This window comes from Phalacrocorax carbo, chromosome 1 (assembly GCF_963921805.1).
Source record: "Phalacrocorax carbo chromosome 1, bPhaCar2.1, whole genome shotgun sequence".
Classification (NCBI taxonomy): domain Eukaryota; kingdom Metazoa; phylum Chordata; class Aves; order Suliformes; family Phalacrocoracidae; genus Phalacrocorax; species Phalacrocorax carbo.
Window position 1 is genome coordinate 15,140,442 of NC_087513.1, and position 27,633 is coordinate 15,168,074.

The following is a 27,633-nucleotide window of genomic DNA, read 5'->3' on the forward strand; positions in this document are numbered from 1 at the left end:
TGCACTCTGTGTAAGTCATCTGGGGAGAAAGCATGACGTCCCTGTGGAAGTTAGTGTCTCCAGCTGGGGAAACTGTGAATGGCAAGTCACCACTTGTCACCTGAGCCCTGGCTTACAAATAGACTCTGCCATCCAACATCTTCAAGGGGCTGTCATACCTCCTAGGGGGGAAAGGGGTACAAGATGGAAACAGTGCCTTTTTCTTCTCCTCTCTCCCTGTTGGATGTCTCTGGATGCAATATGGGTGTGCCTCCAGCCATGCCAGGCTGCAGTGAGTAAGGAGACTTCTGGACTTCGGTGGGGAGGCCACCATGGGGCACCTGGCATCGCTGGCTCCCATTCCTCCTCTCTCAGCAGCTGCTCTGCTGGCCAATGGACTTTATCCTAGGCAAGCTTTTCCCAATGTCTAAGTGAAATTTCCCTGGCTGCACTTTAAGCCCATTACTTGTCACCTCCCCAGAGAGAATGATTTATTCCCTTCCCTTTTGCAGCAGCTTTTTTCATAGTTAAGAGTATTATGTCCATTAAGTCTCCTTTCCTCTAACCTAAACAGCTCAATTGCCTGTGTTTTCTCTTACATTAAGATTTCCAAGGCTTCTGACCGCTCTTGTTGTTCTGCTTTTGTCGTTACCTATTAGGTCCACTTCTCTCTTATAGTCTAGTGCCAAAAAGCCAACCATGCAGCCAAGGCCTTGCTGAGTAGCCTGGTAGAGTCACTTTGCACATCTTGGCAGATAATATACCTGCTTAACATCCTGGTAGGGTTTTTGTCTTTTTTCACAACAGAAGGACCTCATGGACTCATGTAGTCAGTTGGTCCCTAACTTATATTTTGTACAACGCCTTCTTCTGTCCATGTACTTATTGTTTTTGAATTGTGTCCTATTTCTTTAATTCATTATAAATGCTGAGTACTATTTCTGTCCTACAATACACTTGCAGGCCCTCCTGGATAACTGTGTCGTGCAAATGGAAGAGGAGATGCTCTATGCCATTGGAGATCCTCTATTCCATTATCAAAGTGGTTAATGAAAGTATTTTAACAATATCAGACCTAAGACAGATTCCCATGAAACCCTAATAAATGCAGTCCTTCTGCTGGACAGTGAACCACTGATCACAACTCTAAGAGTATGTCTTTCCAACAAGTTTTGCACTTATTTTCATAGCAGTTTATACTATGAAGACTGTTTTCAGGTTGTTACCCCAATGGTGAATACCAGAGACAAGACTTGAAGGGATGGTTCAACTCTTTTAGTAGACTGTCTTACGTAAGTGGAAAACAGATAACCTTCTAAGCTGCCCTGGGAATAGTTTTATGGTGCATCACAGAAGAACTTGCCCACCCCGCACAAGCCACACAGAGGATATGTCCTTCCACTTCCAATAAAATAGCCTAATGCACATCTGCTCCTCTGCACCGTTCATCCCACCTGGAGCTCGGCCCGGGTTTGCCATCTGTGGGACGGTCAATTTCCCAGGTATGGGAGTTATGGACAGCAGAGATCTCCCGCTCACAGCAGCAAAGACAATGGCAGACTCCAAGACCCCCTACTCTCAAGGCTGAATGTTTGCCAGTCTCCAACAAGTCCTTGCACTGGGGCTTTTCTGGCCCTGGATAATTCTGCACTGAGAAAACACAGTTACACTGTTAGAAAGAGTGCTCGCCACACTAGAAAGGGCTTCTTTTAGGAGGGATGATGTTAACTTTCCTGTGAGAAGTTTTCAGTCACAGACAGGGAAGTGCTTTAGAAGGGAAAATGTGACACAAGTCTGCTCATACAGACTCAAGTCAGGACACTGGCAGCAGCTGCTGTTTCACTGTGGAAGCACTGCGGGTTTTTGTGGCCCCCAAACTTGTATGAGCACTGTTCAACAGAGATTACAAATCTAATTTTGAGCACTTTTTTCCAGCATTTTGCTTGAAAGATAGATTCAAGTAGGGCAGCATCTCCTTCTTGCTGCCAAAAGATCTTACAAACTGAGCTCTAGCCAACAAATGCTGCCTTCATTCAGCAAAATAAGACCCTGTTTTCATTGGGAACCAGACAAGAAAGCCCAGTCTGAGCCTTTGCTAGTTGAAATTACCACAAAAGCCTGAAAATTAAAGCTTAACCAGACAAATTCCAAAATCCTGAAAAATAATCTAGTAAAGATTATTTATTTCTTTCATATGTAATCGAGAGAAGATTCTTATCTTGCAAAAAAAGGCTGTGATAGATCTACAGTTCTTCTCATTATCATATGATCTTAGGAGTTGAGTTGGCTCTACTGAGTCAAAAAGGAACCAGAAAGGTCCAAAAGGGTTTCCGGGGAATGTAGATTGTAACAGAAAACATAGCTGGCAGCCTAGATAAAAAGCACTAGTTTAAAAAAAGCAAAACCGATTCCTTATGTACAGGCATTTCCTGGGACCAAACCCATTACTTCATAATTCTAGACTGCAACCTAAACTGGGGTTATAACAATCAGAAGTTGGGAATCCAAATTAAAGAAGATTTAACCACAGTGGCATGTGTTTCATTAGCAGGTAACATGAAGAATCAATATTTTATGACCTGTCACATATTTGAGTCATCTGTCATGTTTTATCCTTAGATGTTGAAGTTATTTGACAGCTCTAAAGTAGAAGGAAGCAAAACAGATAGGAAGTTTTTTGCTGGTGTCACACTTTCAGACAAATTTAACAGGTAATAGACTACAACAAGCAGTTAAAACACATTGGTCTCTTATTACAGAACAAATTCAGCTCTGTGGGGCCTGAGGGAAGTGCATTTCATAAAACTTGCTATTTTTATATAAGAAGAGAGCACAAACTATACTTTCCCTGCATAAAAAAAAAAAAAGCAGAAATGCTGCTACTTAGCAATGCGCAGATGAATACTGATTTTGGCACTTTACATAATAAGGAAGCAGCAAGATCTACCTGCAAAGCCTCAACACTTGCCCTCTGCTGGTGTCCAGCTACTGAGTCCTCAGATACCAGTCTCAGTGGAACTACAGACTTATATAGGAACCTACCCATCTATTGTCTAGATAAAAAGCACAACAAAGGAAGGAGATTAGATTATATAAAGAGGAGGAAAGGATGAAGATTAAATGCCTATGCAGTTACCTAAAGGTTTAGAAATATCACGAATGGTCATGCTATTTTTTTTCCAAGTTCCAACTCTGAATCACATGTTGTACTTTAATCTCAGCTTCAGGAAAAAAAAAAGCCAAAAACCTTCTGTTCTTCATAATTGCAAAGAAAATCCCTCGTTCTCAGGAAATGGGAGGTAAATAGGAAAGAAATCAAACTTATCAGAAGCTTGTGTTTGTATGTCTCCCTGGTTTGCAAAGGTTTGTGGCTCATTAGGGCTTTCCGGAAAACAAGGACTTAATCTCATGAATAGTGTTGACAGAATTAGTGTTCTCTCTCTTCTGGTGTGGAAGAAAAAATGAGATATTTTCATTTTTATTTGGTTCTATAGGTACTTAGTGAAAAAGAGCCAGCTTCCAAAGTAGCCAAGACCTTGTTTATCAGAGCATTTTCTTTCGTTTTCTACATCCCCCTAGAATAAAACCTTTGATGTGATAAAAACAAGAAGCACCTGAGAAAACTTCAGTCTCAACAAATTGGTATTTTGCACTGAAAATACCTTCAGTACAAAGTTCCTACAGGCAATAGCAGGGAAGCCCGGAAGAGTGGAGAAATCTGGATGAATACATTTTTTTCTGTCTCCAAGCAATCAATAATCTGAGACTTTGCTAGCAAAGGGCTTTGAGAAACACCTCACAGAAGAATGAGGAGGGATGCCCAGGGCTGTAGGAATGACCACCAAGCTTATCTCCAGGGTTCAGTGACCCATAACTTCGGGAACACCATAAGACAACCACATTTACCTAACTACGATCATGGCTGATGCTTTCCATAGTGTTGCCCACATGGAGTGAGCCATCACACAGGTGCCTGGCCCATAGCACCGGGTGCTCAGCAGTGTGTCCCAGCAGCAGCCCAAGATGGGTGCTAGGGCACCTGCCCCTGGTTAGCGGTGGAGTGTCAGCAAGGTAAATGCCAAGCACTGCAGCTCTGCACAACTGCCTTGTCAGGTATGTCAGAAAAAAATGAGATTTTTCTTTTTGCTTGAATTTCTGCTTATTTTTAAATTCGCCAGGACTGAAACAGCAGCTTGGCTCTCCCCAGCTGCAGGGACTTTGCCACCAGAGATTTGCTGCCCCACTGTCTCAGAAACCCAGGCAGCCTTTGCTCTTCTCCAGGGCTGAGGTGATCTGAAAGGACGAGACTACTAGAAAAGGACTCCAAATGAGGAGATGTTTCAGTGTCTGAAGAGATGAAATATTTAATCCCTGCTCTCTCTGGGATATTCATCATCACAGATTTACTTATCTGCCGCTCACTGACAGCAGTGGCTGACAAGGACGATGACAGCTGACATACATTAACCCAACCACACAATACAAGCTATCACTCCAGAGCAGAAATCCATCATTATTATTTAAGCACCAAGGAGGTGTCTCAGCTGGTGCCAGATACCAAACACAGGCAGCACCTGCACTGAAAAGTCGACACCACTGGGGTCTGTCGGAGGCAAGGAGCTCTTGGCACAACCCTGAGCCCTGTTAGCCCTGAGAAGCCCAGTGCCAAGGGCACAAGCAGTATCCCCCATGCTCCCACCACTGGCCTGGCCAATGGCATTTGCTGCAGGGCCATACCCTGAGGGACGAAAACAAGAGGGAAGGATGGACAAAAATCACTTGTTTAGGAAGGGAGGATGAAAGCCTTTATTAGAGCTTTGCTAGAGCTACACAGCAGGATAGTACATTAACCCCTGTACTAAAGGCTGTGGGTAGAGTGAAAAGCATTATTGCACAGCTCCTCAGGGAGTGTTGCTGCAGATGTAACTGTGTAGACCAGACTTGTTCTCTCTTTGAAAAGGCCCCCACCCTGCCCTTTTTTATTGATGAGCTGCATTTGTGAGCAAATCTACATCACTGATTCACAGAAGGTTGGAAGGTACCTCTGAAGATCATCTCGTCCAACCCCCTGCTTGAGCAGGCACACCCAGAGCAGGGGGCACAGGAATGCATCCAGGTGGCGTTTGAATGTCTCCAGGGAAGGAGACTCTACAACCTCCCTGGGCAGCCTGTTCCACTGCTCTGGCACCCTCACAGGAAAGGAGTTTTTTCTCCTGTTTAAGTCTGGGTTTATGAAAGGGAGGTCCTGCCTCACTAACCTGGTCTTCTATGATAAGGCGACCTGCTTAGTGGATGAGGGGAAGGCTGTGGACGTTGTCTACTTGGACTTTAGTCAGGCCTTTGACACTGTCTCCCACAGCATTCTCCTGGAGAAACTGGCTGCTTATGGCTTGGAGAAGTGCATTCTTCACTGGGTAAAAAACTGGCTGGACGGCCGAGCCCAGAGAGTGGTGGTGAATGGAGTCAAATCCAGTTGGCGGCCGGTCATGAGTGGTGTTCCCTAGGGCTCAGTGTTGGGGCCGGTCCTGTTCAATATCTTCACTGATGATCTGGATGAGGGGATTGAGTGCACCCCCAGTAAGTTTGCAGGTGACACCAAGCTGGGTGGAAGTGTCGATCTGCTGGAGGGCAGGAAGGCCCTTCAGAGGGACCTGCACAGGCTGGATTGATGGGCCAAGGCCAGCTCTATGAGGTTCAACAAGGCCAAGTGCCGGGTCCTGCACTTGGGTCACAACAACCCCATGCAACGCTGCAGGCTTGGGGAGGAGTGACTGGAGACCTGCCTGGAGGAAAAGGACCTGGGGGTGTTGGTTAACAGCCGGCTGAACATGAGCCAGCAGTGTGCCCAGGTGACCAAGAAGGCCAACAGCATCCTGGCTTGTATCAGGAATGGTGTGGCCAGCAGGAGCAGGGCAGTGATCGTGCCCCTGTACTCGGCACTGGTGAGGCCGCACCTCAAATACTGTGTTCAGTTTTGGGCCACTTACTACAAGAAGGACATTGAGGTGCTGGAGCATGTCCAGAGAAGGGCAACAAAGTTGGTGAAGGGTCTGGAGAGCAGGTCTTAGGAGCAGCAGAAGGTCTTATGAGCAGGAGAAGTGGAGGCTGAGGGGAGACCTTATTGCTCTCTACAACTACCTGAAAGGAGATTGCAGTGAGGTGGGGGTTGGACTCTTCTCCCTACTAACAAGTGATAAGAGGAAACAGCCTCAAGGTGCTCCAGGGGAAGTTTAGGTTGGACATTAGAAAAAACTTCTTCACCGAAAAGGTTGTCAAACATTGGAACAGGCTGCCCAGGGAGGTGATTGAATCTCCAACCCTGGAGGTATTTAAAAGAAGGGTAGATGTGGTGCTTGAAGACATGGTTTAGTGGTGGACTTGGCAGTGATAGGTTAGCGGTTGGACTTGATGATCTTAAGGGTCTTTTCCAACCTTAACGATTCTATGATTCTGTGATTAAGTGGAACTTCCTGTGTTCCAACCTGTGCCCGTTGCCCCTTGTCCTGTCATTGGGCACCACTGAAAAGAGACCGGTCCCATCTTCTTGACACCCACCCTTCAGATATTTATAAGTATTGATGAGATCCTGCCTTGGTCTTCTCTTCTCCAGGCTGAACAAACCCAAGTGTCTAAGCCTTTCCTCATAAGGGAGATGCTCCAGCCCCCTGATCATCTGAGCAGTTCCCTGTCCTTCTTAAACTGGGGGACCCAAAACTGGACACAGTACTCCAAATGTGGTCTCACTAGGGCAGAGTAGAGGGGGAGGATAACCTCTCTCAGTCTCCTGGCCACCCTCCTTTTAATGCACCCCAGGATACTGTTGGCCTTCTTGGCCACAAGGGCACATTGCTGGCCCATGGTTGGCTTGCTGCCCACCAGCACTCCCAGGTCCTTCTCAACAGAGCTGATTTCCAGCCGGTCAGCCCCCAACCTGTACTGGTGCATGGGGTTGTTCCTCCCCAGGTGCAGGACCTTGCACTTGCTCTTGTTGAATTTCATCAGGTTCCCCTCGGCCCAGCTCTCCAGCCTGTCCGGGTCTTGTTGGATGGCAGCACAGCCTTCTGGTGTATCAGCCACTCCTCCCAGCCTGGCATATATCAGTGTCTTCTTTGTCTATTGGGTTTTTCTGAACTATTACTGCCTCTGAAGAAGGGGTAACTGAGTTTTGAGGAATCCTGGTGAAACTGGGTTTTGGTTTGAGATGGTAGGGTGGGGTTTTTCCCCTTCCCTGATAGTGTTTTCCATCAGGCTGGTTGCTTCTTAAGACTGCCCTGCTGTCTTTTGCTGTTACAATGGCATCCTTATGTAGAAAAGTGGCATTTACACAAGAATTGCCTTATGGTCATTGATGAGAATAGCCAAAGTAATGGAAAATTGTGTGTGTGTGTATGAGAATCAGGTGTAGGGAGGAAGGGGGAAGGGGAAAGAAGCCACCAAGTCTCCTAAGCCCTGGAGCCAACCTTATGCTGTATGAGGTATGATCCTTCCAGAGGAGGGAATAAGATGGGCTATTTACAGTACCACATGGATGCCACATCTGAGTGTTAGAGAAGACTCCAGTGGAGAGCAGGAGCTTGTAGAAAGAGCTGCCTTTCAGACCACTGATGGTCTTCTCACTCCTGCAAGAGACACCACAAGTGAAATTCATACAGTGAAGGCTTCTGTATTTTTGCCTTCATATAGACAGGTCTCAAGGATAGGGCTAGAAAACACTGGATGTATTGAGATGCTTACAGACTGAGTACCTGAAGAGTTATTTATTTAGACTCCGTCATGAGGGCATCATATGCCTGAGCCATCACCAGGAGAGACTGCGTATGGGGAGCATAGCAGCATGTGGAAATGGGACAGTGGGAAGAGCAGAAAAGAGCTGCGAGGGAGCACTAGGGAGACGAATATATGCTGGGTGCAGAGGATGCCATAAGGGGACCACCTGTGTCTGCAGGACCCCTGCAGGAAGCGGGAATAGGTGGGACCCAACAGCTTCCCTCCAATGATCAGCTCCCACAGACAGGAGGAAGACAGCATTAAGAGTGATGCTCTTTTTATTGCCATCACTATTTCATATGCACAACAGTTGCTGAGCCTCATATGCCTAAAACTGCAGGGCTTGCTGGATACACCAGGTTGTCTCACCTTCCTGTTCTGAACCACAGGAGAAGGAGCATGACCAGGGCACTGTACCACACCCATCTTTCAGGGCTACTGCAAATCAGCCTTTCCTATACGCTTTTCACCTGGCAATTTCCTAACACAGCCCTTCCTTTTCTCTCTGTGAAGGGTCTTTTTCTCTGCTCTGCTAATCACAGTATGCCTTCTGTGCTGAAAGCTCTTCAGGGAAGGAGTCTCCTCTTTTTCTTTTGCAAGAGTGCACTTACTCCCACAGCAACTTAGAAAAATGTTTAAGAGAAGAATATAAATTAATAGCAATAATAAATCCTTACATATTGTCCAAAGCCTGTGTAAATCAGTTTTGCAGCAACCTTGCAGGACAGCTGGAAAGGGAAGATGATTGAAACGATGCCCTCAGGACCATGACCATCCAACACACTCCTTGCTGCACATCAGATAGGTTTTCATGACGGATAGTGGTCACCAAAAACCTCACCCTCCCCTTAGACCCTGGCTTTGCCACCTCCCAGATCCAGCCTCTGTTCTAGCTGAATATCACCTAAGTCCATAGAGATTTTTTCAGGAGTAATCTCACAGCTTTGGAAATGTTTGTGGGCCTTAGGCACAGCCCCAACTATTTCCTATTTGCCTAGGGAGTATATAGCCAGTCAATCAATATTCTTGTGCTCAGGTAAGCTAATCATTAAGCCACAGTTTTGAAACCTCAGACTGAAGCTTCCCAGATCCTTATCTTTCTGCTTCCCATAAACATGTAGCTTGCCAACTGTACCTTTCACAGAGGCAGAAACGGGATCAATGCTTGCAGCTCATTAGCAGGTTTTGACTGAGACCCAGTCGTACAGTAGCCAATCACTCTGCAAGGGGTTTGTGCTCAGGGTAAAGGACCCACAGCTTTGCCCTGGCAAGCGCCTGCCCCAGAGGTGCTCTGGCTGAAGCCCTCCAGCCTGGGACCCTTCCCATCCACAGCGAGCCCCAGCAGCCAGAGCCCCATTCCCAGACCCAGCTCAACCCACTCAGAAACTTTTGTCTTTCCACCAGCACAAGTGCCTACAAGGAGGAAGTTTGGAAAACTTTTGAAAAACCCTGGATATGTCTCTGCATGGCAGGGAAGCAGGTGGGATTTGTTCTGTGCTCCCAGGTCACACAGCTTTGGCACTGGCCGAAGAACAGGGAAATTCATTTCACACAGAGAAAAGAAAATTTAAAATTTTGTATTATTCTGTAGCTTTTAAGATTCACCAGCATTGGTATTTTTTACTATGTTTTCTGAGACACTTAAAATGAACTTTATGTAGCTGTTTTCATCATTATGTTATAATTAAAAATAGTAAATTATTTCAGGAAATTTCATTCACAAAAATGTCATTTTAACATGCCAGAAAGGCCAGAGAACCATCATGGCCATGCTCCTTTCTGTTAGGAGGAAAAACTCATTATATGAATCAGGAAATCATTTGGAGAAATCCAGTCTGTTAAAAAAAAGAGCAGAGCTCCATTTCTTTCACACCAGTAAAATAAGCCCCATCGTAGCAGTTTCCTTATGCAAAGATTCTGGCTAGCACCTTCAAGAATCTGCTTCAATATCTTGGCTTTCTCCCAGGTACAAACTCCTACTCTCTCTCTGCTGCACAGAAATGCTGGCTCAAACCAACATGAAGCCTGAGCACCACACTTAACTCAGTGACTCGCTCTTCCCAAGCTCAGGCTTGCTCACAGCCCGCCCCAGCCCGCGCTGGCCCTGGGCACTGCCTTGTGCCCTCCCTGATGGCCGAGCCTGGACAAGTAGAGCTTTGTGTCAATGTCAGTAAAATTTGTTTTCCCAGACCGAAGATGCGCCAATGTCAACTTCTAACACTGCCCAGCACAAGAAAACTCCTGGAAGATATAAAGTTAATAAAGCTAGATATAAACTGTTATTAACAAAATGAATAAAACTAAGAGTATACAATGACAATCCAAACGTTTTCTGGCTGATCTGCCCAGGACCTTATCAAGGTACCTCCACTGACATGGCTGGATCCTCAGACGGGTTCTCAGTAAACAAGAACAGATCAAAGTCCTTAACAGTTTTTAAATAAAGGTGATGCAGAGCTTTCTGAACAGTCTGATCATACATCTTGAAGGCTGGCAAAACATACAAAAATACCTATGGATCCTCTGGGTTCCAGGGAAAAACCTGAAAAACAATTCCAGCAAATGTGCAGAATATAAAGAAAGTAAAATATTTTTGTCTTTAAACAGTTAAAGAAGAGAAAGAGTTTAGGAATCACTGTTCAGGGACTCCTGTTTAGTGACAGCAATTTATTTGACCATCTGGGTAAAGAAAGACAGCAGCAAACCACAGAGAGGAAATAAAAATAGATGAACAACAAACAAGTAATTGATTTTGCTTGACTCAAGCCTACAACTCTGCAAAGCAGGAAGCTACTTCCCATGAAAGACATTATTGATGAAGGCATTTCAGCCTCTCTCCAGTCCTTCCAACAGCATACTAGATCTCCCATGCCAGCAAACCTGTCTTGAGACGTGACTCCCATCCCAAACTTGCCAGAAACATCACTAAGTACAAAAGACAAATTGATGAGCCTTCTGGAAAGGGACCACCAGAGGAAGGAGCTCCACAGTAAAAGGTAGAGAGGAGCTCCTTTCTTTAGGAGAAAGAATAGGAGGCTTTTTGCTGTGTTTGTTCATTATGATAAAAATCTTCTTTTTCTCGACAGGCACTAAGCAAATATTGAAATGGAGGAAAACGTTACCCACTGTTCAGCGGGATCTGATCACTACATCTCAGTGTTTTAGTACCCACCTCGAGTGGACAAACAACCTCTGCCCTTATTCGAGGCACGGTGCACTGTGTGTGATGGTAGCAGAGGGGCGGTCGTGCCTGCTTGGGAGATACCAATGTGCAGCACCAAGCTGTCCAGCTGAGGGACCCAAAAGCTGTTGGTAGTGGGGCATGGGTAGCAGAGCCCTCACCCGAGGAAGCCCTGTTCCCATCAGCCCAGACTGGTGCCAGCAGATGACAGGGATGACAGCTACAACTTGCTCCACCCTTGGATAGGTGTCTCTTCCCTCTGTCGCTCTCCTCCTGTCTTTCTCACTGATACATATACATATGTTGTATTCTTGGAGCTGCATTCAAACGAGAGGAAAGCAACCCGAGCCAGGGATTAGGCAGGGTGGCAGGGAAGCTAGAAGCCTGCCCATATTTGGGGTTTTGTGACTGCCACCAGGCTATATTTAGGTGTAGTTGAAGGAGGATCCTTTGGAAATAAGAAAATTGCCAGGCTCTGATGAGGTGCCTTCTTTAAGCTGCTCTAACCCTGATTCTCAGGATTTGCAGTCAAAATTCACCTGTTCCCCCAGGCACGGTCTTGCTGACTAGAGCAGCTAAGATGACTGCCTACTGATGAGCAGCTTGGCTCATGCTTTCCCACCAGCTGGCATGCTCCTTGCATCCCTACATCCAGGCCAGTCAGCCTTAAGCTGTTGAGCTTATCTTACTCTCCCCTTCTGGGCTGGGGGTGAAATCTTAGACCTACCTTCTGCAAAGCCATTTGCTCCCCTGTGAAGGCAGCCTGGTACACCACTGCACGCCTGAACAGGACTAAAAATATTTGTTCTTAAGCTGTGCTCAGATGAGATCTTTGACAGCCTGTTGCAAACAACTAATCCACAACTGCCTAATAACTTGATATTTCAGGCTGAAGATTATCTTCTATACGTGAGCAGTAGCTTCTCTCTTCATATCTTCATATTAGCAGCATATGCATGCTGCTAATCAGTCTGTGAAGAATAAGTCCAGGATTCACACACATCATTTCGTTCCTCTCAGTCTCATCCAGGAATACAGTCTCACAGGAGCCAACAGCACTCATCCATCCTGGGAATCATCCCGAGATGAAATTAGTTACCCCAGGAGGGCCCTGTCCCTCTCCAAGAATTGCCCAGAGCCACATGCCTGATGCCTGTCTCCAAGAGCTGACTTTGTGTGAGATACATCTCCAGGCCCACCCTCCATCTTCTCTTTCCTCCCCAAAAAATATCCTCATCTTTCTCAAGATTTCCATCAGGAAGACAATAAGAAATTGAAGAAGTCAAGACCACAGATGGGTAGACCGTCCTGACACAACCTGGGCTCCAGACTTAATTTCCCAATGTATCTCTCCTTTCATATATTGGCACACGGTGGTCAGACTTAATTGCTCAAATTTTTTTTATTTTAATTAATTTGTCTTGACAACCACAGTTTTCTCTGGGGAATTTTGCTTACTGTTGTAACAGCTTCAAAATACATTCTGTCTGGAGAAATAAAAGAAAACAACCCAGAAAATAACGTTTCCCTGCCATGTCACTCTTCTCCCTCCATAACATACTGCCTACAACCAAACAGCCTCTGAACTGACAGCCCTTTCCTCCTGCCATGTGTCAGTCTTCATATACATCAGCAGAAAAAAAGGGGGAAAAGCAATGTAAGAATAAATTGGATTTTAAAACTACAAGAAGTGGCCAGAGTCTGGCAGGGAAGGGCAGGACCTGGCTAGCAGAGCAGTCACTGGGAGCATTAAGTGTGCAAGGAGTGTTGCTTTAGGTCAGCCAGTACGCTGTGTTTTTTCTTGTGAATGACAGTGTATGAGTTGTTGATGGCAAAGGTCTGTCCAGCTATATGTCATACACAGATACTCCATCCACAGCAACCTGGCAAAATTGATCTGACTGGATCCTTCAGCTATTTTCTGTTTCTTCTTGGAAAAGGATGTCTAAGAAAATGGCATTCTGGTCAATGGTTAACTCCTACCGTCATCACCCCTGTGGCCCTCAAACCGTCCCCTCAGATGCTAGCAATGCCTTGTGCAGCCATGAACTGAGCCTTCTGCCTACAAAACAGCCTGGACCTCCTTTCAACAGATGTTTAGAAAATTCTTGAATGATCCTGAAACCATTTCCTACAGCCTGTGCCCTGGAGTTCAGCCACTGGCACTAACAGAGTGCACAAAATGCTGCCCAGCAGGTCAAATAAATCCTACGTTTCCACGCAGCTCTGGTTTCACAGGGCTTGCATACTGGATCAGTAAAAACTTTGTAATTTTTTATGTGATTTGATTCTATTTTATTGCAAGGAGTGCTGCAACAAGAGCCAGCTCACGCACTCTTCTGCTGAGATGAGGTTCCTTTCTAATGCTATACAGACAAAACCATCACACAAATTCAATGCCAGTTTTGTAAAAGTTTTAGTAACCACCTCAAGGTTTGCTGTGCACTCTCTTTATTCCCTGCCCTCTCAGGTAGGCTTCAGTAGCTGTGAGTGAAGGCAGAGCAGGCAGTTGCCAGATCCTGCCTGCTGGTGTATCATGAGGAGGAGAAAACGTGCTTAGGTAGCTCTGGTGTGGACAGATCATTTATCATGTTTTGTTGAAAAGATGCTGAATGGTCAAACACTGAAAGAGGGCTGCTAGGAAAATAATTGGTGAATTTCTGACCATTCTTCCTTCCATCTCCTTAATTTGTGTCTAAACTGCAGTGCAGGGGTAGGCACCAGAGAGCACAACTCATTCACCTGGCCACACAGCTATTTCCAGGACAATCTGTGGGCAGGATCTCCAAAACACATGCTAGAGTTTCAGCTTGGATCGCCAGGACTTTTACGAGTTTGGAGAGAATCTGAGTTGGTGCCTGGTTGTTTACTGAAAGCACAGTATTTGCATAGCAGTACCACTCAGGACAATGCATAAGCACCCCCCCAGTGAGGCCAGGGCAAAGGATGCTGGGTACATCAAGGGGGAAAAGGCACTCACAGCAGGTAGGCAAATGGGAACACACATTTAAAGACACCCCTTTTCCTCTCTCATCACATGAAAACTAAAATCATTCTTTCAGGCCATCCAAATAGTTTTTGTTATGTGCTTTAAAGGGAGTATCTTCAAAGAAAGAAGAGAATATGGGGCACCAGATGCCCCCTGCAGCTGGGCATCTAGCTGCCTTTCATACCTTTTAATTGCACGCGTCTGGATGTTGCCCAGACCCTGAATGCATGTCACTATTTGAATTTTGGGGTGCCATAGCTACAGATGGAGTTCTAACATGCTTAGCATTGCACCAACCCTGATGTGAACAACAAAACCATCCACCTGTGGTTATGAGGAGCTGACCCAGATCATAAGCAGATACACAAGAACTCCAAGCACCTCATTAAAACTGAACTTGTCCAAATTTTTTTGGCCTACTGCCTGGGCAGCAGTGTTATCCAAGGTGCCTCAGCATGTCTATTTTCAACTGCAGACCTTCAGCAGCAATGTTCCTTTTCTCCTTCATCTCCCCCGCCCCGTACACCAAACACAGTGCCAGCATTCAAGAGAGGTAATGTTGCTCCCTAGGCTAGAGGAATACTGTGGAGGTGCTGGGAAGAAATTGCTGGTGCTTCATTAGCCCATGGGCTTCTGCCAGCTGATGTGGTTTTGGAATAGCACCAATTTTGGTATGACCATGAATGCCAGTGCTCTTTAGCTCAGTAATTGTGTGTGTTTAGAGACAGCAATAAAAGATTAACTCTTGGAAAGGTGTTATTTTCTAGATGCCAGTCAAATAAACAGCAAAGGAAATCGTATCAATACGGCTGGCGACAATTAATGGTGTAAAGTGTTAAGATTATTGGGGAGAATATGTATTCAGACCCAGAAGGTCTGCCTTTCTCTGTATATTTACTATCCATCTGACTGCCTTTACAGTATCAGCATGGAAGGGACTATCTGAAATTTGGTACATGCTTTATACCTTGGCAGGGAGCAACCTGGAAATCTCCCCGTGATTCATCTTCAAAATAAAAAATATCGGTAGCCTCCCTGTGAAAATGTACATAAACACTAAACCGCTGTAAATCCCTCCCATGGTGACTGTACCCCGGCTCTGCAGTCAACAGAAGTGACTGCCCTAATTGAATGGGTCATATATGAATAATAAACGTGTTGTCAGGATGTCAGCCTAACAGGCAGCCTTTCAAGACTTTAAATAGAGAATTTAGCAGCAGAGCACCTAGGTGGTTTGAGTAATATGGCATTCATGAAGACTGCTTTCATTGACTCATTTCTAGGCAACAGTGCTAGAAAAGGGTTGTAAGTGGCTCTAAGAAAAGAAACTTCAAGGAGTTAAAAGCCTATGATGTGACACAAAGCGGACTGAGGGATGTTGGATGTTAATGACATATTTCTGCCTTATCAGCTAGGCACCTCTGGCATTTATTAAATTTCATTTCCATGTGTGTAACAGCTGTGTGCAAAATTTGTCAAAAGAACTAATAAAGGTTTTAGTATGTTACAGCTGAAACATGGAGTACTGCTGGAAATCGAATAAGCACTGTTAAGGATTTGAATAACATAGGTACACAAAATTATGATTAAAAATAATGGAAAGAAATAGCTCATTGAGTTCTATTAAGTTTAGATTGTTCCTGGGAGTATCAGGGTACGTGCTCCTTACCATGCAGCTTGGCTTCCTCTGGATTTCAGTTTCACCAATTATGGATTGTTTAAGAGGCTCACAAAACCCATATCTCACAGAAAATAAACAGATTGGAGGCTCAAGCACTTTTTGTTTCTTTTCTTTTATTTAGTTGTGCTACTTATCTATATTAATAATTACCATATTAATTACATTAGTAACCGTATTAATAAAATACACCAAAATTCCTGACTCAGACCATTTTTGATACATTTTATTTATCACAAATATGTGCATTTCTCATCCATTCTTTATCCTTAATTTTTGCCCGATGTTTTACAGGCAGAAAGGGAGCTCATGGAGCTATCAATGGCAAGTTTTCTTTTACAGTTGGAGACTACCATCCCCATTACATACTCGCATCATAAAAATGTTTTTACCACAGTAAATGCTATATTTCATATTCATTTTCTGACAAAAGCAAAACTGATCTATTTGTCTTCTGCAGGGCCCTCTTTAGTTCACCTTATGCTTCTTGCATAGCTTATTTGCTACTTCCTAGTCTCAGCAACATCAAAGTGTCTTCTTTGTAAAATATATCTGGACAACAGATACATGCTGAACACATGTGGACTCTAACAAAGTAGGAACTTTTCCTCCAAAACAAGCTTTGCTTGAAAAGGGTGAATTTGTTGGAAGTTGATGGGTGAGGCAGGCACCCAGAGTCCCCAGCAGAAGCGTTAGCCACCACCGAGCTCCCTGGGTCATGGTACCACTGTCCCAGGCTTTCAGGTCCCGGCACCCTGCTCCAGAGTGTCACTCTCCTTGGCATCTGTGGGTGAATTAGCAGCAAGCCAAGGTGCCCATAAAAGTAAAGGAGTGTGAGGAATTGGTGGGAATGGGAGAAGGTGCCTGCTCAATGTAACATGGGGGGGGAAATGAAATATTACAGTCTTCTTACAGTAACATTTTTAAGAGTTTCTAGCTCTGAAACTCTTAGTTCACTCTCATCTCACAATGAAATTGATTCTTTTTCTTTTGTTTTCACAAAAATTGTGATTTCCCCCAAGTCCTGCAGAGACCCCTGTGTTACAATGAGGGGAGTGGGGTTGTGATGAAGGCGGCTGTCCTCTCCCTCAGGCTGTGGGCTTGTAGGACCTCTGACCAGTGACCCTTTCACAGGAGCAATGGGGAGGCTTCCTGCCAAATGAAATCACAGTTTGTTCTGAGCGATCCAGGAGAGTTTAGCTAATGGTGAATTTGCAGAGCTTATTTGGTGCAAGAACCTTCTGTTCAATGCCAAACGCTGGAGCAGTCATGTTTTTACATTTGCACATACGTGGGTACTTGTAGATAGACATTCTTATTAAGCCCCTGTTCCCCTGTGCTGCCCCTTCTGGCACCGACTTAGGCAGCAGTCACCTCCGGCGAGGAGGTCACCTCCTTCGTCACACTGCTCACAGTGCCACCCCAGCTGGTGTCTGCTCTCCTGCATATGCAGCTCTGTTTATAGTATATGGAAACTGGATGGGTAAGAATTAGTTTTTAAGAGAGAGTTTGGGTTGAAAACACCTCTGTCCTCCAGTGTCCAACACACTGTCCAACCAGTGTCAGCTGGAAAACACACATCCTTAAGGGCCAGATGCATTCAAGAGTCCCTGTTAAATGGTGTCTCAGTGAAGCCCGTACTCATTCACCGCTCTTGGTGGCTCACAGCCACACTCTCACCTCAAAGCCTGTGAAAAGGTTTGCTATCTGGATGTGCTATTGTATCACCTGGGGCCTGCTCCTTCAAAATTTAACACAAGGTATTATTTTATTTTGTTTATGAATCTGGATTGTGTGCTCAGGGGAGTGACAGAAATTATTGATACAGAACAGAAATGTCAGGATTTTAACTCAATTCATGATTAATCTAGCAAATGTCATCTTGCCCCATACACATTGTATCTTTATTTTCATATTGTTCAAACTTTAGATGAAACAATCTCATTATTTTTACTTCCCATGGTGATCAGCTGATGAAAACTGATTTTTAAGAATTCCAGGTTACCAATCCTTGTCATATCTGAAGAGTAAACTTGTCATTTTTCATGATAAATGGAAATGCAAATAATGAAGTATATTAGAATAATGATCAGAGCCTTGCCCTGAGCCAAGCACAGCATGAGCATCTTTATGTTTACTGGCAGTAAACCAGCTTCTCTCTTCTCTCTGTTTTGCACAGTCCTACTAAGCCAATCCTCACTAGAATGAGCACAAAACAAAACAAATAACAGCTTTTGTACATCAACATTAAAATGGGAAGAAGCTTGGGAAAGGGCCTCGACAAAGAAGAAAGCTGACGAATGCAAGAACGCCTGATGGGTAAGCACCACCTTCTAAACATAGATCAGCCAGACGTGGAAGTGATTTTCAGAAGAGAAATGCAATCATGGATTACACACCAGCTCATTAGAAACTGTTGCTGAATACAGCATCCAGAAGACATGCATGAAAAGTCACATTTGGGGAATAAATTAAAAGGGGTATAGTTGTTGCTAGCTAAACATATGTATTATATATGCATTGAAGAGGTTTGTAAATGTCATTTTTTTTATTCAGATGGAAAGCAAAAAGCTTTAAAACCTTTCACAGTAAAGAGGTAGTTAACTCCAGACTATTCCTATCCCAGTAGCCAAGAAGCTGATAGGACATCTCTCTTAAATTAGCATTTATAAATACACTTTCTGAATGTTTCCATCACCTAGTGGAAAAAGCATAACTTCTACTGCTACATTGCTGCACTTCATTTACTTCACTGTATAAGTTGACTAAAACTGTAAAGCTTCTCAATTTTTACTGCATATGTGTTCCAACTAATCTATGTCTGTAACAAACTTAAGACTTAAAAATTATTTCTGACCTATATTCTAGTTCTATGAAGCATATATACTATAAGGTATGTCTGACTGAATATCATAATACTATAATTTCCCAAGACACATAGAATTGTTTGTATTTGAAGTGACAAAATAAAAGCACTTGATTTCTTTTTTAATAGCAGAAAGTAATTTACCCTTTAAATGTAAAATACAGTTGCTCACTGCAAGGGCATTTCTATTCTTTTCCTTATTCTGCCATGTAACCGCTGAGTGACACTCTCTGGCCCATGCTAATGCCAATTAGGCAAAGTGATCTAACAATCCCTTCTGGCCTTAAACTCAGTACATAAATTAAGAACCTAGGAAGCAAATACACATTGCAAATAGCTATGTGAGAGCTGGGTGCATGGAGCCCCAGGGCGCTGGTGGCACTGGTGCTTCCCTCCGCAGGGGTTTGGTGGGTCGCCCCCCAAAGGGCACCCTCATTTCCAGATACCACTGAGCCGTAAAACAGGGGGAGGCACAGGGTATCAAGAAAGACCTCATAGTGAAAGGCCTGGATGCCAAGTGCCTGGCACAGAGCAACGGAGGGAAGCAGGGAACCTCTCTCCTCTGCTCCTCTCCGGTACCTCCCAGCATGTCATGCGTCAACTTCTGGCTCAGGACCGGGCAGGAGCGCGCTGCTCTCTACATTTCTCTGCCTTCCCCTGCATATTGCAGCTGAATCCAGTCCAAAATTAACACTGCAATGCTAATTTCTTCAGATTTTTTTAAGCCTGTTGCTTCATTCTTTGGCTTTCAGGGGAAATAGCTAAAATAATAATTCATTGCTAATGTTGATCCCAAATAACACAATACATCAAAGACACAAATAAAACATGAGTTAAAAATGTTTTTTAACTATTGGCTGCACAACACAAATTATTCCAGAATTTAGTGCATGAATCTCTGAAAATTTATTTTATTTTTGAACAAAAAATTATCTTTAAGCAAACTGTCAATAAATAAATACAGGGAATTAGATAAGTCTTCTGTCTAACTACTAAGGTACCAGTGTGGTACTGCTTGTCTTAGAGACTGAATGTGGATGTCTGTCAAGTAAATTTAGATGTGAATCTGGGCAGCATTTTTTTTAAAAAAAACCATGTTGTTTTAATCCAAATCTGTTCTTGTAACTGCATGTAGCAGACTCCCCTAACTTCTACAGGACCAGCATTAGAGCTGGCCAAAAACCCCACCCAAATCAATCAACCACCATAAACATAACCTGAAGAGGATGGAAGGTAAAAATCAAGTAGTTTACACATAAGGCTGCATGAACTCATTAAGGTCCCACTTCAGACAGGTTTTTAAATCTGTGATTAGTCCAACCAGTGTCAGCTGGAAAACACACATCCTTAAGAGCCAGATGCATTCAAGAGTCCCTGTTAAACGGTGTCTAAGTGAAGCCCGTACTCATTCACCGCTCTTGGTGGCTCACAGCCACACTCTCACCTCAAAGCCTGTGAAAAGGTTTGCTATCTGGATGTGCTATTGTATCACTGTCTTCATTTGCTCCTTAGGTTTACCTCTATCCCACATTATTGCAATCATGGAACTTTTGCTGCAATAGAAATCACCAAAACAGGGTTTCCCTGTATTACATGATTTTGTTATGGACTACTAAGTTTTGCATCATGGTGACGGTGTAATGTAAAAGCCCTTTCTAAATACACACAAAAGTTGCCAAAAAAGTGTCATCAGAAGACCCCATGACCCTACCAGGGCAGCTCAGTGAATATGTATCATTTGTTCACAGTCAGGAGAGACGTACCAGGATGTAGATCACTAAATGTTGACTCAGTATGAATAATATGTTTTATCTTTTTAAATGTTACCGCTTTCCCATCCCACTCCATCGAAACTTGTCAATTGTACTTTTTTTTTAAGTCAACAAACTGTAAAGAAAACTGTTGAAATACCTGATTTTCTGTAAAAAGTAATAACAACAATAATTTTTGTTACTTTAAAGTATGCTTGGTATTAAAGTACCTAATAAAGTTCAACAAAGAATTTTGTAGCATACTAAAATAAAGTGTGATAGTGCTTTTCCCCAGCTCCCCTGTGGTAACAGCTGCTGTTGTTGGGATTACTGTCCTCCTCCTAAACACAAGCCTGGCCACGTTCTACACACCTGTACATACACAGATCCCTAAGGTATGTAAAGTCCGAGCAAAATCTGATCCCTTAATGAGTGCAGGGACTTATATGGGTCAAATTCACAGTATAAGAACCTTGTTGATGAGTTATCTCCACCCTCTGGTACCTGACTATATATATATATATAGTCTATAGTTATATATATAGCTATATATATATGAGCAACAATATAAAGTTCCTGATTACTTTGTTTGATATAAAACTTAGTTTATGGTAAAAGAAAGGGGAGTGTAAATTATTTAGGAGTTAATTACAGTTAAATAGAGAATTTCCAGGTTTGTAGGATGCTGAAGTCCTGTTCATTTTTACAGGCAACACATTTCAGTTATTCCTAAATAGATTGGAAATACCAAACTAGTGATTTAGAAGATAGAGTAAAGTTCAGAAATTTATAGCCTCTAATTTCACTACATGAAGTTACACTGGAGCCATCAGGGGCTGTCACAGATGTACATTATCCCAGAGCTTGCAGCAACAAGAGGTAAGTCCTTTCTTGTCAAATAGATGCTGGATTTGCCTCCATGATGCTGATGCAGTGGTACCTGTGTTTGGAGGTGAACTAGAAATGATTGTTACTGGGGTCTAATTATTCCCAAACTCCCAGGTTCTGCCACATATCAATCAGAGTAAGGGATCAGCTTCCCTCACACCATCCAGCATCCCCTGTTCTCAGTAGGAAAATGTAATGCTGGGCCCAGCAGCTTTCTGTCCATTTTCGCTCTGCTAGTGGGATGTCCTTACAACATTTAAAAGTTTTGGTAGTTTCAGCTGATTCTCTGAGGATTTGAAATGGAATAAGATCTAGAAATGTTAAAATTAATTAATTAATTAATTAACCAGACCAAAAAAACAAATGCTGAGTAGCTTCAGAGGTAGTCCCAGAAAGCAACAGGTTTTCCTCCCCATGTGCTGAAGTCTACAGGTTTACACATTTCTCCTTTCCAAAGAGCTCTGCACAGAAGGGAACGGCTTTGCCTGCTGTTGGAGTAGCTGGCAAGTAGACATACTTGCAGCCATTCCACCCTAATCTGTGATCCTCATTGGCTTACATTAATATTTTGAGAAGAGGCTTTCATGGAAGACCCAAAATTCTGCAGAAAGCAGAATATGTAGTTTAAAAATTCATGCTCTTCCCTGTATATCAAACCACATTAGTCCTGTGCTGCTGAATACACAAAGCCAAGGATTGCAGTGATCAGATACTGCTGCGACGCTTTCTATTACCCATCTGACTCTCAAATTTTTGCTTAGCATCATTCCTTACTGCCTTCTGAAATGCCTTTTGCATTTTAAGAAATAAACTGATATATCCTTCCCTTCTTCCAGATAGTCTCATAACACCACTTTGGGCAGTTACATAGTTTTTCCCCTTCACAAGGTCAAGAGGCAAATATTGCCTGTGCAAGAGACAAATTTCTGGGGAATAAAGTATAAGCAGGCACATTGTGCTCACCAACTCCCAAGAGGAGTCGTGGCCTCTAATTGCCTATGAGACACTGAAAAGCTCCTCTCCTTTTGGAGTGGTTCTAGAAGTTGCTGCAAAAGAGTTCCCAAGACCACCAGTGTGAGACCGGCCTCCAGGTTCGAACATCAGCTCAGCTGCCTGGGAAAACGGCCTGGAAGGAAAGATGCTCCAAAGAGCTAGGAGCTGGGAGTGAATTTACCTCCACAAACTGGTTTTTAATTAGCACAATATGGATTGTCAAGTGCAAGTTAGCTTTACATTAGCCTAATATAGCTGTAAGAATTATTAATAAGGAAAATTATTTATGTATTGATAATTGTTAATAACCATTATTAATCTATTATCTTGATATTTCTTAGGGGAAAAACCTGAAATGAAGATAGTCAAAATCCTATGTGCTAGACCGATGTATCTTCGGTATGATTACCGCATATTTAAAAAAATATGTCCACAGTTTAAAAGCAGAAGATGCTCTAGAATATCAGCAACATTACCAGTTACACAGACTTGGGATTTCCCCATTGGGTCTTAGCACAGAAAGGTAGTAGTTTTGCTCCGCCATAGAGGAGACCAGGCGCCTCATTATTTTGACAATTCTCAAACACGGCCTTCTCACAAGATACCAGGTGAAGCACTGGGACATGAGCACAAATGTCAGGTTTACAGATATGCAATTAGCACCTTGATTCTCCTTTATCTGACATTATGCCAACACAATGCAAAACTAGTAATGAGCTAGGTGGGAGACATTTAAGTTTGAAAAAGAAAACTAGCTCTTGTCTCTGTTTGCTTCAATTTTTCCATGAATAAAATGAAATTAGGTGGAGTGTCACTGGAATATTCTGAGGCTCAATTAAGTGCCTGCTGTATTTGTTGAGTTTCTCAAATGGCAATTGAAAATATGTCAAATATTACGCTCCTCAGACAGTGAGCTGAGATGGTTAGTAGCATCAAAATGAGGGAGTTTTCTGGAAGAGTTTTTAGGCTATAAGCTGCTATATGTGTCATCAAGAAAGGAGCTGGTTTAGCTGAATTCCATGTATGCATCAGAAGGATGAGGAATAAAATAATTCAGAAATTCTGAAAGAGCTTCCAGCTTAATACATGCTACCACTGGTGGTTTTTTTTTATCTGCTGTAATATAATATGAAATTCCTCATTTACAGTTTTTAATTAATTTTGCATCAAGTAGGGTGAAAATTCCTCAGCCATAAGAGACCTTGGGGATGCTGAATGCAATAGAGGGGCCTTCCTAGAGCAGCACCTGGCAGTAATGGATATTGCATATATCTGTGCTGCCATCTAACGGCCAGCCTCTTTGAGGTGGTTACTACTTGCAAGTTACTTAAAGGCAGCTTTGCATTTGTATTCATAGAGATTAAGGTAACAAAACCAGTGAACACATAACCTCCTGTGCCTCACAGAAACCGGGCAAAAATCAAGAGGTGAAACCGTCAGTGTATTAACTCACACTGGACAGCTGTCAATTTTGAGAACTACATTTTTATTTGAATTTCTGAAGACTGAAGAGAGGAAGCTTCATCTTTGTTGAAGTGGATGAGAACTTTACCTAACATTTTAAAAGCATTTTCCAGAGCTATGCAGCCCAGCGTTTCCCAGGGAAAGGTTTCTGCATTTCCCATATAGGACACACACTAATCCTCTATTTACCCTCTCAAGGAACAAGTGGGTGACGATGACATTGGCTTTCCTCTTGGCATATGACTTCAGTTCAGGCTTTAAGTGTTGGTATATATGGCTCCTCTCTCAGTTCACTGTAATCGCATCACTTTATTAGAGAATATTTAGGAGCCTTCTACTTTTTCCAGTTTGTGGACCCCTAAAAATTTTCCAGATCCCTTTCTCAATTTCACATACATACACAAGACCCTGTAGAATATAAGGACTTGTTTTTAACAAGTGATCTTTTGTATATCTCCTAAAAGCCATCTGTGCATCCTCAGACTGCAAATCATTGTTCCAGATACATATCTTTTGGGAGTCAGTGCATTCCTATACCCACTTTCCCAAGAGTTGTTAATTCCCACTGTTTTCTTCCCTATCCCTCCCTTTCTCTCAGTTTTTCTGTATTCAGACGTTGTGTCCAATCCATTGAATCCCTTACCCAGAAAACATGATGCTTAAAGCTGGTTCAGGGGAAAGGGATGGTCTATACTGATGATACAACTTAACATGAAGTAACTGGTAGGAGGACTCTCCGTCACCTGAAAAGCCTGGCAGATGCCTTCATGGTGGCTAGCTAAGAAGAACCAATCTGTCAATCATATCTGAAAATCTAGATTGTGCAGAGCAGAATAATTTGGCCACAGGGCCCCACTCCTCAGAGAACATGATGACTCAGCACCGACCAGCTCCGTCTGAGAAACAGGCAGGACACCAAAGCTACAGAAAGAGCTCAGAGGTTGAGCCCACCCACAGGGCAATGTGAATTATAGAAAGACATAGCAGAAGAGAGGAATCAGGACAGGAAGAGCCAAATGGGAGCTCTGAGGAAGAGAGTCCCCTATTGTCATGCTAGAGAGTCCTTCCTAAATCCCATAGCCTTTCAGACCCACTCTCAGCTCCAACACAAGCTGGGCAGGAAGCCTGTTATCAAGGCTCTGAGTGGTGTTTGGGAGCATGAAATGGAGGGGTGGAAGAGCAGAAGTAGCAGGCATTAAAAAATTGAAAACTTAGGTAGCTTAAGTCAAACCCCTGTACCAGAAGTTAACCATAAACAGTCAGCATTCCTCCAAATTGCTCTCCTTGAAAGGCCAGAGGCTAACGAGGCTGCTGAAATAATGACTCTGAGAAGATACTAAACATAGCACTGATGAGCTATGGTCATGCAATAGGAGACTCATGAGCATCTTCAAATGTGACAGAACATGGAAAATTGATGATCCCTAAAGTAACAGGACATCAGATTTAGGCCATCCTAGAGAGCATTTGCTCTAAGCATACTAAAATATGACTAGATTATGGATTACAAGGCTGAAGGCTGGGAGCAGCTAAAGCCCCTAATCCCGGAGGAAGAAAGCAGGGACCCTAGAAGCCATTAATACATTAACCATGAGCAAAAGTGTGCTGTAAGGGTGCAGCAAGACCACCAGGCTCTGGCAAGCATACCAGTAGCAACAAGCCTTTCCTCCGTGTTGAGGCTGTGCAGCCTCCCACAGTCCCAAAGTGATGTCCCCAGGCATCCCCACTCCCTAGTAATTCCAAGGGAGTGTCTGGAGAACAGGAACTGGCCACAGAGCCATCCTCGTCAGGCACCACCTGCGGAAGGAAAAGGCTGGGGTTGTGGCAAAGCCCAGAGAATTGATCTGGAAAAAGTCCAAAGACAACACTGGAGTTTGGACAGGATTTCTAGCAGAGAAGCTCCCAAAACTATAAGGAGAGTATCACCACACATGTATGTCCCATGCATTTCATACTGAAGCACCTGATAGTCTTCTCAGAGGCCTTAGAAAACAGGCTTCCAAAATGAGTTTGTAAAATAAAATTACTTGCATGTATTTAAGCTAACTGCCTGACTATGCTGCTTTTGCAGGACAGGAGTCACTGCTTCATGTTGGGCTCTGAGGAACTACCACATCAGGCAATATTCTGGTTTGCCAGTCAATCATCACTGGTCTGTGCTTCTGTTCCGACAGGGAGACACGCCTCCAGTTGTCACCTTACCAAATAAAATATGTGCTTATATTTCTTCCCCTTTTTGCTGCTTCTCAACCCTTACAGGATCTTCCAAAGTAGAAGAGCAAAATAATAATGATATCTGTACTAGGCACCCATGAAAAACTCACAGACAAAGCATGTTTTAGTGCTTTTCAGTGGCATGGTTTTTTTTCCTTTTTACAAGAATTATGGAGGGATGAAGAGGCAGGGCTAAACTTTTACAGACTGGAAAACGCAGGGAAAAATCTCAAAACCTGAAATCCATGCCTGAGAGGCCTGGAGTCACAGCACTGCAGGAACACTCATGTTGGAGGGGCCTTGGGAGGCCTCTAGTCCAACCTCCTGCTCCTTGGGGTCAGAGCTCTATCAAGCCTGGTCTTACAAACATCAGTGTTGAAAAGTACATGGAGTTTCTGGGCAACCTGCTCCAATGTTTAATTAGCCTCATAAATGAATCAATAATTAAGTAAATATCAACCAGGAGACAGTGATACTTGATATCAGTGCAGCTGCTATGTGTGTGGCTCCACTCTCAAGGGAAACCATTCCAATCATCTTACAGTACCATTTTAACTCTTAGGCATGTGCAGAGGTCAAATTTTATAGTACTAACTTGTTATTGGTACTGAATTATATTCTTACTGTAGTAGGAAGGGATGTATTTCACCTAAGCTTGTCCATCCTACCTGTAAGAGCTAAAACCAGAAAGCTTTATTACTGTGTTGAGACGTAATAAATGGAAAGTCAGGTTGAACTAGCATGTGGCTACCAGACCCGTGCCTGCAGCCTGGGCAGTAAATCAAAAATCTCTGCCAGCGTGTAGTACCTCAGTTTCATGTTGCATAAAAATACCAGGTTTTCTGAAAATGTTATATTTTGCAGGGGTAGACTGAAAGATTTGCAACAGGTTTATTAGTAAAAACTGAAACATGTTGTTATGCAAAGCTGCTGTTGAAATCCAGAATTATGTGAAAGAAGCCAAGCACAAGGAACTTGTGCTTCAGTGCAACCTGGTGAATGTAGGAGCACGCATGCTGGTTTGGTGGTGTAGATCATCAGTGGTGTCTGTTTCCAGACCATGAATTCTGTTCATCTAGGACCTCTTCTCTGCTGGTGGAGGAAACCTTTCCAGACACAGGGAAAGTATTAAAAATCTGGAGACAGCTGTGTGGGCATTACACCATCTCAGCCCCTGTTTCTTCCTGGACTTAAGCAACCTCTTGAAGGTAATAAGTCTTCTTTCCTGTTTCTCCAATTTTCTTGTGTGACTATCTCCCTTCTACTTTCTTATCAAGAGTATTGCCAATTATCCTATTTTGTTATTGAGAGTTTCTGATAACTGGTGTTATTCTGAAAGCCCAAATTATTTATCTGGACTTCTCAATAAGAAGGTAAGGATCTATTCAGTTTGGTTTGTTGCTTTTGTTGCTTTTGTTGGTTTTTTTTTCCATTTTTGAGGTGACTTCTGAGCACTCACAGTCACAATGAAAAGCAGGAAAATATGCACATCACGTATTCTAAAGGTTTCTATGCCAGAAGGCAAACAAAAAGAATTCAAAGCTTAACTGTACTTAAACCTCATTATTTTTAAGCAAATCTACTACTTTGTAGTCTGTTTCACTATATTTTAATGCCAAGTACTGCAGTAACCAGCTAAAAGGTGCACTCTTCCCAGGGTGTGGAAAAGAACATGCCAGCCAGATGTCGTCCCAGGCCAGAAAATGAAGTAACACACAGCAGTGAAAACAAGCTCCCAGTCTGAGCTGCCAGATGCAGTGCCTGCTGGGCACTGTGCCAGGAAACAACAGCCTGAAGCAGAAGTTTTCCCAGTTATTACTCCTGTTCCCTCTTTTTTCAGCATGTTTCTGTGTTAGGATTTTA

At 43.4% G+C, this 27,633-nt stretch overlaps 1 protein-coding gene across 2 annotated transcripts in view; it reads left to right on the forward strand.

The window, feature by feature from the left end:
• The window catches only part of LHFPL3 (LHFPL tetraspan subfamily member 3), a 258,101-nt gene extending 237,602 nt beyond the window's left edge, over positions 1–20,499 (forward strand). For both annotated transcript variants that reach the window (XM_064444611.1, XM_064444603.1), the window contains one exon: positions 17,774–20,499. Coding sequence is in view for 1 of the 2 variants with exons in the window: in XM_064444603.1 (XP_064300673.1) it covers positions 17,774–17,802 (29 nt within the window). In the remaining variant the exon portion in view is untranslated. The remainder of the gene's footprint in view (positions 1–17,773) is intronic.
• Positions 20,500–27,633: the final 7,134 nt, after the last annotated feature.